Source organism: Prunus avium, chromosome 1 (assembly GCF_965620075.1).
Source record: "Prunus avium chromosome 1, drPruAviu1.hap1.1, whole genome shotgun sequence".
Taxonomy (NCBI): domain Eukaryota; kingdom Viridiplantae; phylum Streptophyta; class Magnoliopsida; order Rosales; family Rosaceae; genus Prunus; species Prunus avium.
In genome coordinates this window covers 45,606,716-45,618,655 of record NC_142284.1, presented here as the reverse complement: position 1 = coordinate 45,618,655, position 11,940 = coordinate 45,606,716, and the positions used below count along the sequence as shown (strand labels likewise).

The following is an 11,940-nucleotide window of genomic DNA, read 5'->3' as shown; positions in this document are numbered from 1 at the left end:
TTTTCACCCTCACCTGTCTGTCTTTCTGTCTGTCTGTCTGTCTTCAAATTGCCGTTTTATTTGTACACAACCTCAGCCTTAGGAACCAAGCTAAGGAATAATAATTATCATTGTACTAGAAACTGGGAAAGTGCTAGCTATTTCAATGTGACATAACATGGTAGACGACGATTGTCATGTGATATGACAGAATTGTGAATTGAGAATTGAATCCACAATATGTCAATGATATGGGCAAAAGACAATGTGAGTGAGGAACACCAACACCAACACCGACCAACTAGTCTATTTTCTGTTTGATAATTAATAATTATAATACATCTTTCTTACTATAATCCTTTCCTTAATACCCTATTTAGTGTCAATAATTAGATGCCTATCAACTCATAATCTCCTTAAATTAATTATCCCAAAAAAGCATATTTCCCTTGTTTGAATCTTTATCCACCATGACCAATAGACTACTTGACTGAGATTTACTGCTGCTGTGCTCTGCATGTGCATGTGCTTGTGCTTGTGCTTGTGCTTGTGCTTGCTTGGAAATACAATAAAAACACATGTGAACAAGGGCCCCAAAATCATAAGCAATTTTAGTCCACGGAGACATGGTGCCGCCCAGCTGACTCATATTTCCCCTCCAAATTCGACAATATGACGTAACAATCTATGTGGTGTGCTGGTGCCACTGCCGCCCAAAAGCCACAGCGGCATGGCATATCCTCCTTCCTCCTCCTAACAATTATGTCTCTGTCACCATGTTGGAACTTGTGTCAGTCCACCATCCTGACTCATACTTGAATTAAAATAACGCAAGCGACCAATCAGGCGGCTAACTTCTTTCGGAGTATCAGATGCTCGAAGAATTAGGGTTTATTAAATAATTAAATGTTTGACTAAAACCCAAGAAGAAACTATGTGTCTATTAGGGTTGCATTCTTATGTTGTTTACAATAACATCAGGAAACAGTTTCTTTTTGGAATAACGCGTTTTGGCCTTTTGGGATGGAGAATTTTGTTGTTAGTGACGGCAAAAGAGACATGAACATTCATTAATCTTCTTTCTTAGTATAACTTGGACAAAAACAAAAGCTATTCTTCTTCTCAAAAAAAACACATTACTTTCTCAACACGGAAACTTCTTTGTCCGACAGTTCATGAGCAGTTGATTGCAAAAGGCAACAGTGGAAATTTGAAGAAGAAAATACATGCATTTGTGGAATTTGGTGAGTACAAAGAGGCTTTTGATGTCACTTTGAGTTGGAAGTTAATGCGATTAAGGGCTTTTCTTCTTATGAAATAAAGAAAAAGAAAAAGAGTTGTCGAGTTTTTCTGCTAACAATTTTTCTTGTCCAAGCCCACCCCAAATAACAACGTGGCCTATTTGGCTTACTTTTTAAAAAAAAAAAAAAAAAAAAAAAAAAAAGAACGACTATTGGCTTCCTTGATTTTTTTTATTATAAATTTTGTAAATCAACGTGAGAAAAAAAAGATATTTGAAGTTGAGAGATCGCTTTCAATATCGTGAGTAGAGATACCATACCACTAAATTAAGAGCCAATTGATTTTTTGATTCCCAAACAATGTAGCATTACTACTAATAATATAATGCCTTTTTTACTACATATTTGATGATGATTGCGCAGTGACAATTTTTTCCATAATTGGTCGATCACGTGTCCTCGTAGGTTAGTCTTATTGCGCCGGTCATATTTATTAAGGAGCAACACCTACAGTGCGCGGTGCAGGCCCAACTTTCGTGCGCTGAGAGCAGTTCTAGCCATGAGCCTAGTCCAAGGCTGGGGGGAGAAAACCAAAAAAAGGAGTTTCCAGCGGTGAGCCCAAGCCCGGGCAAGGTGTGGGTCCCAGCAAGTCGGGCTGGCCCGAAGGCCAGTTCAGCCCGAGGTCCAACTCGTGGGTTGGATGACGTCATACGCGATGTTAGCGCTACAGTGCTCCACGTGCTACAGTGCTGCTAAAGTCCACATGTCGCGCTCTGGGCTCTCCGATCAAATTTTTTTCTCCAATCCAACGGCAGCCAATTTTTGTGCAATAAAAAAATGAAAAAAAAATCAAATTTTTTTAAAAAAAATTACTGATTTTTTTTTTCTATAAATACCAAAATTTTATCCGATAACAAAAAAAATTGAAAATAATCTACAAAAAAAATGTGAAAAAAATGTGAATAATTATTTAAAAATTCACCAAAAAGTTCTGAACTGTTTTTCTATAAATACCTACCATTCTTCTTCCTTTTCAACACAAAATCCTCTTATAATTTCTTCTCCTTCTATTATTTTTCATTTTCTACACAAAATTTTCAACACATTCAATACATCAAACAAAATATAATTAAAAGAAATCTTATCCGAAATATTCTCAAAATTAATTCTTTAGGTTTTAAAAACAAAATATTACCCGAAAGTATTATCCGAATTAATTATTGAGGTAAAAAAACAAAAAAATGAATAGTAATTGCCATTAGCCATGGCAACGGATGGAAACACAAAATATACTATTTGCAAGGGCAACCACTATTCACGTGAATAGTTGCTGCCCTAGCTCCCCCCCTTGCCATGGCTAAGGGCAAATGGGTGGAGTTGCTCTAACATCTAGCCCAGCTTTCACATTATTGGGTCGGCTTCAGGCCTTTTTACACGTTATTAGGCCCAGGTTTTTGGCATGTTTCAACTAACTGGGGCGATTTCGTTTGTGGGCCATCTATTGACCCAACTTTCGGGCCCAATTTTAGATTAGTGGTTTGATTTTTAAGTTAATTGGGCTGACTATTGGGCCAATGTTCACCTCATTGGACCAACTTATGGGCTTGTTTTCACGTTATTTGGCTGACTATTGCTCCTGTGTTTACCTTATTTGGCCAACTTTTGGGCCTGCTTTAACATTATAGGGCGGGACTATTCGGCCTTATTCACGTTATAGGGCCGAATTGGGCATGTTTTCACAGGCCCTCTTAGGCCTATGTTCACCTTATTAGACCGAAATTTAGGTTTTCATGTTATTGGGCCAAAAGTTGGGCATGTTTTCACATTATTAGGGCGACTGTTGGGCGTGTAATCAACTTATTCGGCCCACTTCGAGGCCTACTTTCACATTATTGGGCCAATGATTGGGCATGTTTTCACATTATTGGGGCAAAATTTGGGTCGGTTTTCACGTTACCGGGCCGACTATTGGGCATGTCACCTTGCTGGGCTAACTTTGGGCCTTTTTAGCTTCTTGGGCCTACTTTTGGGCCCATTGTCACGGTAATGGGCCAAGTTATGGCCTGTTTTACTGTTTTGCACCTAAATTTGGGATTAGTTTCACCCTGCTTTAACATTTTTGGGCCAACGATTAGGCCTATGTTGAAGTTATTAAACCAATATTTGGGCATGTTTTGAAGTTAGGGCGACTTTTGGGCTTGTTTTCACCTTATTGGGCCAACATTTGGACCAATTTTCATGTTACTGGGCCGCCTATTAGGAATGTGTTCACCTTATTGGGCCGACGTTGGGCATTTTCAGCTTATTGAGCCGACTTTTGGGCCTATTTTGATATTAATGGGCCAAGCTATGGCCTTGTTATACATTTTGGGCCCTAAATTGGGCCTGATTTCAGCATTTTAGGGTGACTTATGGTCATGTTTAAAAGTTCTTGGGCCAACTTTTGGGCTCGTTTACAAGTAGCAGACTATTGGGCCTACTTATGGGCTTGTCTTCACATTATTGGGCAGTCTTCATTCGAAGGCCCAATATTCGTTCAAGGGTCCAAATTTCCTCAATAATGCCAATATTGTTTCACAAGCCCAAAATTCGATAAAGGGCTAACTGTTAAGTCCATTTTTATTTATATGTTTTCCAAATTTTCTGCTTCATTTTCCCCTAATTTCTTTTTATTAAAAGGGAAATTCTATTGGTACCCTATAATTTCCTAACTATTACTCACCTATTTTCTGTAAATTTTTTAAGCCACTAAACCAGTAGTAGAGTTGGAAGTTAATCTTAAAGGTATTCATTTCAACAAAATTTACGAAACATTTTTTTACGTACATTTCACAACAAGTAATACATAGATATTCCACGACTTCAAGTAGATAAAAATAAGATAATTTTAACGACTTGAGCTACAACTCTTGTTATTTGTGTAAATTGGGTTTGGAATTGATAAGACAGAGTGAGTGAAGCACAGGTAATCCAAGCGAGAATATCGGTGAGGCATTGGAGCAAGAGAGCTTTACGCGTTACCCCATTTGTGTTTAGTTATTCACCATTGATTTCAATTTCATTATCATTTTCTCTGGGTATATTTTACTTTTTAATCCAACTCTAGTTAACCCAATTTCTTTTTTTTCTTTTAAAGATATTTCTCGCACCCCACCCCACCACCGCAGTCCCCACCTTTAACTTGTTAAATATATTTATATTATTTATTGGAAGACAAAATGAAGTTGTAATTTCTTGCTTTGAGCTAGTACAGACTAGAGACATATGACACATCCTTGTTTTGAAGAAGAGCGTCCAGGTAACTCTGACTGACTCATCTCTCTTACCTATTTGTTTTTGGTTTCTTATTATTCTCTACTGCTTCGAATTTGTTATTTTCTCTGGGTTTTGTTTTGTGCCTCAATCTCTTTGATATATGATGAACAACATGTTGATTATGTGCTCCTCCTTGGGTTGAGGGGTGGATTTCCAACAGTTTTTCTTCCTCAGAAAGAGAAGAGGGATAAAAAGTCCCTTTGAAATTTCTCCATTGCATCGTTGGAATTCAATGAAAGCTTCTGGGTTCAAATTATGAGATAGATAGTAATGAATTTCCAGCAGCTGCTTGCTGGGTTAGCTCAAGTCCGTCCCTCTCTCTCTCTCTCTCTCTCTCACACATCACCACCACCACTTCATTCGATTCTTAAACAATCCTTGCCATATTCTTTTGGCATCGTTCAAAGTAAACATGTGGATGCGATTAAAAGGAATTAGAAATTTTATTATTTGAATATGTTATTCTTAGCATTGTATGTAGTAAAAGAATCTTTTTGTCCAGAAAGTTTAGTGCTTTGATCAAAAGTGCTTTTGCTTTAATACAAGAAGATATCTTGTTGTCACAGTCGACTCAGTTTGTTTTTTCTTAAGCATAAAGGCTTCAACTTTTCAATAGGAATTTGGAGGTGTATATGCTTTTCTTGTAACATGATGAGGGAAACACTGTCCTTCCTTCTCCTCCCTATGAGGCTATGACTAAGAAAAATGGCTGATGTCGTATGTGGTAGTGCAGGCCATGGTAAAATGGAGGATGTTCAATTGAAGGGAAGTGCTTGTAGGATTAAGAAGTGTGCCTTCGAGTTGCTGTCGATTGGGAGCGACCTGATGAACGACGGTCAGTCGTCGTGGGAGTTGTTGGGAAGGGATCTGCGCCTGAAATCCACATTCTTGTATTGTGATCTTAATCAGATGATCTCTTGTGCACCAAGGGATCAGAAGAGGGACCTCACAGAACTTGCGAACAAATTGTTTTGCTCCATTGAAGAGGTAATTAACCAACCCTTTCGTTCTGTTTCACTTCCTTCTGGTGTTTTTTTTTTAAACCTTGAAATAACAAACCCATTTTGTTTTGTTGCATTTGGCAGTTGGATCATGCAATGAAAATTCGTAGCCTTCCTTTGACCCAAGATCGATACAATCAGGCTGCTGTCGTCTTACAGGAGGTGATGGCTCTTGCGCCTTAAAAACGACACGTCGTCAATGCAGCCTCGGCCTCAAATTGGTGTCCAGTAGTACAGTACAACAATTTCATCTGTAAATAAAAAGTTTATCCTCCTCAAGTGTTTTTTTCTTTTCTTGGTTGTTGTTTTTTGTTACACTATATATATAGGACATGTTTGTGTCGGGTTGTGAGTGACTGGTGGCTGGGAGATGGGGAAAGAGGAAGCTTGGATGACCATGCATTCGATAAACATTCAAAGATAGAGCTAGACAATACATAAATTGAGAGAGAGAGAGAGAAACGATCGAATTAGAAAATCACTACCCTTTCTTCCCCGTAGAATTGAATTTTAAAGTGTTTCATTAAGGTGGAAGGAAAAATGGGCAAACCAACAAATCAAACCACGGTACCCAACATAAGTGAAGTGGTACAATTAGCAATTATAAATTGAAATTTACAAGAGAAGAAAAAAGAAAAAAGGAAAAAAAAGTGCCTGCAGCTCCAACTATATTTATATATCACTTATTTTCTGCACAAATGAGAGTAAGGGTACATAATATGTATTTAGACATGACACATGCTGCCAGGGGATGGAGCACTACACGATCAAATGACATATTGAGACCAAGATTTGAATTGAGGAGGCTCTGCGTAGGGCCTTGTCAGATATTTGCAACTCTGCTTCCCAACTTGTACACTTTGCGCTCAGACAATGAGGCAGTCCATCAGGATTCAGGACCTTGATTTGTCTGCTTGCATTTGGTAATATAAATAAATAAATATCAACTCTGTATATCCAAAAAAAGTTCAGGCATATTCAATCATATTCAGCACATATGGCATTAAGCAATGAACCTAGCGAAAACATGGAAACCACAGTTCATAGCGAAGAAATGCAGAACTGACAGCTAGTACTTGCATTTAAAGCATATTAGATTACAGGCTGAAATGATCTAGAATTAACTGTTTATATGACAGGAATAAATAAAGAGTAGACAATCCGAAACCCCCTTCCCTCTTGTCTCTCCCTCCTTCACAAGTGCCCGTGTCATGAAAAGTAAAGACATATATGAGTTCACTTTATGTCATTTCACATGAACTTACCTAAGTTGTATTACGCAAGATACTATTAGCAAGATCCTCATTAATGGATACAGGCAATGGTGGCATTCGGCTCATTATGCCAGGCATACCTCTCATGCTGCGAAAAAAAAATGAAACAGCATTGTCGAATGTCTCACAAATTGGCATTATTTGTAATATAGATTGAAGATATGTACATACTCATTTAGGATTGAAGTTATATTGTTCCTCGTGCGGCAGAAGAGGTCAATGTTTTCCTGTAACTGTTTATGAAAGATGCAAACTTCTAAGCAAGACAGAAAAGCACATGCTTCTTATGTTAATGAGAATATATGGTCATCTAAAATGCAGAGAAAATTTGTGCCAGCGCATTTTAAAATGAGAGAAGAAAAATTTGGGGTACCAGTGCTGTGGGTTAATGATAATACACAATATGGGGCAAACATAAGCTATTTCTTCCCTTCTGATGAACTGGTGAGAAGGTAAAAAAGTCATACTAAAAGAAGAGAACTGACATTACAATCTTAAGATTCAGATACATAGGCATACAAGGACATTCCCTTGAAGAATCATCATAGTTGAATCGCCAAATAGGCATTAGTTTAACATAACCAAATTCCATCAATTGAATGGATAGTCCAAAAACGACTAAAACAAAGGTCAGCTTAAAATAAAAAAGTAACTAGATGAAGTCAATTATTTCATTATATATGCTGATCAATGTGCAAAGTGAAATTCCATAAGAAGAGTATAAAGCAGTATATGCTGTTATAATATGAAGTGCACATAAAAACATAAAAGATACACGCATCTCCTTTTCCCTGAACAATGGCATGCAAATTCGATGTATAATATTCAACATGAAGAACCACGGATTATGCATTGACCTTGTATGTAGAAAGATTAGATGTGATTTGACTAAAAGCTTGAGCATTTTGCTCCAACAGATGCTTGGCTGTGCCACTTATTCCTGAGAGTACCCAAAGAACAATTACATCAATGAAACTATCAAAATAAATTTAAAAATAAACAGGAACTAAGTAACATAGATGAAAACTAATAATAAACAGGAACATCTCTAACCTTCACAATGCAAACGCTCATTATGGTCCATATGGTGCACCATAAGAGAATATGCAGCCATGTCTAGTGGTGGAGCTGACAGTATGTTTGTCTTTGAGGAAGACTCCACCAGTTTATCCTGAAGAAGCATGATCTTTAGAATACGGGTTCTTCAATCAACATTAGATCCTAAAGACATTAATTGGTTCAATTAAAACCAAAATCCCATTTCTGGTGTTATAGCTTACATAACGGAGTTGGAGCACAACTCCAGCCAACATTACATCAAAAGTCATTCATGCAACATAGGATTCTTTTTTTCATGGTTCACCAATGATGATACATACAGTAATGTTCAATCTCAGAGCCATGAATTGAATGACGCTTCACAATATAAAAATTAAAACAATTGAACCAATAATCAATGTCAGACAGGTTATCTAAATTTCACCAACATACCTTCCTAATGTTCCCCTTCTTTCCCATAATATGTTCTTCAGGTTTCCTACGCTTTCTCTGCAAAAAGATTTCCAAAAGTAGTTCTAACTCAATCAACAAATCTTAAGTAAACTGATAACAAAAATCTCCAAAGTAACGAACAAACAGCATTAGGAAGAGTAAAGAGCTTACCGTCATCCATCTACACCTCAAAGCAACATCACGCACAGTTTTATCACGCAATGTTGCCGCAATCTTTATGTACCTCATAATACTTGGTTCCTCGGCATATCTACATTTTTTTTAAAGATGGCACAGAAATATTAAACTTTAAAACAAAACATAGATGAAACTCACCATAGTAAGATACCAACTATGCAACACAAAGTAAAGTGAAAGAAATTCAATCCACATCACAAAGGAAATTATGAACATAACAAACAGACATGTGAAATAGACAGGGCTATTAGAGCATAACAATAGCATTGCAAGTTCTATGTTGCAGGAATGAGAAACACTGATAATAATGGCAATGAGTGAAAGACCCCACAACATTATGAGCACGATGAGAGGCCATAAAGTTATGGTTTAAGACAAAGAAAACATGTATATATATATATATATATTATGCCAATATGAGGATGCCCACAGAATTTGCAGTTTGTTACACAGAGTGCAGACAATAGGAGACTCCATCAACAACAAAACCTATTTGGGCCGGAAACTTTGTCACAACTTCCGGCGGATCATAAGTAAAAGTAGTTTAGCAACAGGGAGAGGACAAAAACAGCATGAACATCCAAGTAACAGGAAATTATACATAATTGGGGCACTTAAACACATACATACATGACAAAAGTAAATTTAATAAAAGATAAGATTCTGAATGACCTACTTGACAAGGCCATCCTCCAATTTGAATTGTTCCTCCACAGACCACTCAACAGCCAAGCCTGTGTCGTGCTTGAGCCCGGGCACCGAATCGAGAAGTAGAGAACCTGATGAATTCCCAGATTGACTAATTACAGCGTTGTTGTTAATGATACCCGAATTCGCAGAGAACATCATGCCCCCATCCGTCCCAAAGTAATTCCCCATCGGAATCATACCCGAGGTGCTGTTTATGGCCCCAGACTGGAATGATATCGCGTGTCGGTTCAAACCGTACCCGAAAGTTTCGTCGTGGTGAAACCCCGTGTTGGACTCCATCGCCATTTCCTTCTATTTTTCCACAATTAAATCCCAATCTCTCTAACAAAGGACAGCATACAATCAACTAAGCAATTCAAATCAACGGAAATTTTTTCTGAACGAATTGAAATTCCACATCGCGTATAGCCAACGCTTTCTTTCTTGATCCCACAAAATCACTGCTTTGGGGTTGTTCAATTATTAAAAGAACCTTGGGTCATCAAAACCCTAGATTCCATGGCCCAACGACGATTACAGCTAGCTCAATTATACCACACAAAACCGCCATAACTGATAACTGGTGACAAAAAGCTTCAAATTCAGCAGAAAAAGCAATTTCAAAAGCAATACCCAAATCCCCAAAACTTGAACAAAGGCACAAAAAGCAAAATCTCTGAAACTCACAATCTTGAAAGCTCGAGCAACACAAGAAGAAGCAGAGCACGGCTCCGACCCAGTACTAACCAAAACCCAGAATTTTTTTAAACCATTTGCTTCCTCTAGCTCCAAATGGCGGATAATGGAAAGCACTGAGAGCACCAAGTGGGTACGTGTGGTGGTAAGAGAGAGAAAAGCTTAGAGGGCGTTACCTTTTTGGGTTCAACTTTCCGACGGAGCCCTAATTGGCCCTCTTTGCTTTCTTTTTGTTTTTTTTTTTTTTCTGGGTAGTAGTAGTAGTGATGGCTGGCTCTACTCTATTACTCTCTCACTGCTACTTTCTCTTTATTATTAAGATTATTGTTTTTCTTTTTCTTTTTTGTTTTGTTGAAAAGCTTTTGGGTTATTTGGTTATGGGAGAGTGGTGCTCTTTGTTTGTTTTCTCTTTTCTCCAGAGAAAGACAAAAGAGATAGCTCAGAGGGCTTGGAGCTCAGCCAATGGGGAAGCTAAGAATGGGGGCAACAAAAAGTTGAGGGCTTTTATTTTAGTTTTCTTTTTCTTTTTTTTTAATATTCCTAAAGTTGAATAATTTAATTTCTAGTTGCAGATCTTGGAATTCAGCAACAGTGCGAATCCCCATAAGCATTTGATGCCAATTATTGTGGACTCTCCACCTTTCCTTTCTCCACACTATTTTTTTTTATTCATCAACTTTTTATTTTTAGGTGATGATTTTTCTACTCTTCTTTTGTTCGCTTATGCTATTTTTTATTTTTCAATATTTTTTGCTATAATATAAAAGGAAGTGTAAATGGACAAAAGATAAGCGGTTCATACAATTTCTAACAATTGGAGTGTAAATGGACAAAAGGGAAATGGAAAAATCAACTCCCTTATTTTATATATATTTATATTTCTTTTAAATGGTTTTTAAAATTATTTTGTAATAGTGAAGTTCGACCCTAATCCTTTTAATATTGTACTATACCATTTTCTTTAATCCTTTGAACTCACCAATCGAACCCACTTAATCATCACAACTTTTTCTCCAAACCCAATTTTAATTAATCACATTTGTAAAAGCAAATAGTTTGGAATAATTCATCTATTTTTTTAATCCTCTAATAACTCAACTATTGAATGCAAATAGTTAAATAAGGGGTTGTTTGTTATACAAGCTTGGCTTAGTCCGATTTGGACTAAATTTAGTACCATATTTGTTTCATCGAATCCTAATCTTAGATGAGACTATTGATACCCAGCCCACCAAAAACACCTCCTTAGTAGGGAACTACTAAACCCATTTAGAAATTGAGGATTAACTAGTCTCATGCTCACCAATATATAAGATGCATGTATTATATTGTAATCTATATATATAAAGCAAAAGACAGAGAATGGTGAAACATTCAAAATACCAGAAACTGTCCTTGATTAATGCAAATATTAAGAATTGAAATTATTAATTAAATGAGGATAATATGGTAAATTCACACTTTTTCATATTAAAATAAAATAAAATAAAAATAAAAATCAGATAATGGATCCTATTTTTATGGAACACAACTACCCATTATCTTTTTTAATTCTAAAATAAATTTTTAATTTTTCAAAAAAAGCCTCTCTCAGGTGTGGAAGCACGTGCATAGAGGCTAGTAATAATAACATATATTATTATTATTATTATATACCCATATTTATATATATTATATTATACTTACATACACATATACTATAATGTACACATATACATGTATCAATCCAGATCCTCTGTTTTGATTTTCTCTGCCATGATCTGCTATATTTTTGTTCTCCATACGCCACATCATTAAAATTTAATCTAATGGATTTAAAAGTTGACACATCATTTTAAAACAAAAACTCAATTTACTCCAAATTAAAAAAGAATAAAAAAACCCTAACACCCAACTAACATTAGTTAACGTCCAAAGCTCTTTTCTTCTTCTTCTTCTTCTTCTTCTTCTTCGTGTTCTGTCCTCCTCTTTTTTCTTCTTTTTTTCTCCTTCTTGCTTCAGGTTTTGTCCTCTTCTCTTTATTTATGTTAATGGGTAGGCAAGTTGGTGGAAGAG

General features: G+C 36.5%; 2 protein-coding genes across 2 annotated transcripts; one reads left to right on the top strand and one right to left on the bottom strand.

Moving 5' to 3' along the window:
* Positions 1 to 4,362: 4,362 nt before the first annotated feature.
* LOC110754603 (photosynthetic NDH subunit of lumenal location 3, chloroplastic) lies at positions 4,363 to 5,879 on the top strand. The gene is made up of 3 exons (XM_021955690.2): positions 4,363 to 4,518; positions 5,269 to 5,522; positions 5,621 to 5,879. The coding sequence occupies exons 1-3, from the start codon at positions 4,485 to 4,487 to the stop codon at positions 5,717 to 5,719; spliced, it is 387 nt and encodes a 128-aa protein (XP_021811382.1). The 5' UTR covers positions 4,363 to 4,484; the 3' UTR covers positions 5,720 to 5,879.
* Positions 5,880 to 6,034: 155 nt separating this feature from the next.
* Positions 6,035 to 10,361, bottom strand: LOC110754602 (uncharacterized). Its single transcript, XM_021955689.2, has 8 exons — positions 9,176 to 10,361; positions 8,473 to 8,572; positions 8,302 to 8,358; positions 7,864 to 7,981; positions 7,668 to 7,750; positions 6,982 to 7,043; positions 6,802 to 6,898; positions 6,035 to 6,446 (listed from the first exon to the last, which is right to left on the bottom strand). The coding sequence occupies exons 1-7, from the start codon at positions 9,493 to 9,495 to the stop codon at positions 6,802 to 6,804; spliced, it is 837 nt and encodes a 278-aa protein (XP_021811381.1). The 5' UTR covers positions 9,496 to 10,361; the 3' UTR covers positions 6,035 to 6,446.
* Between the last annotated feature and the right edge of the window lie 1,579 nt (positions 10,362 to 11,940).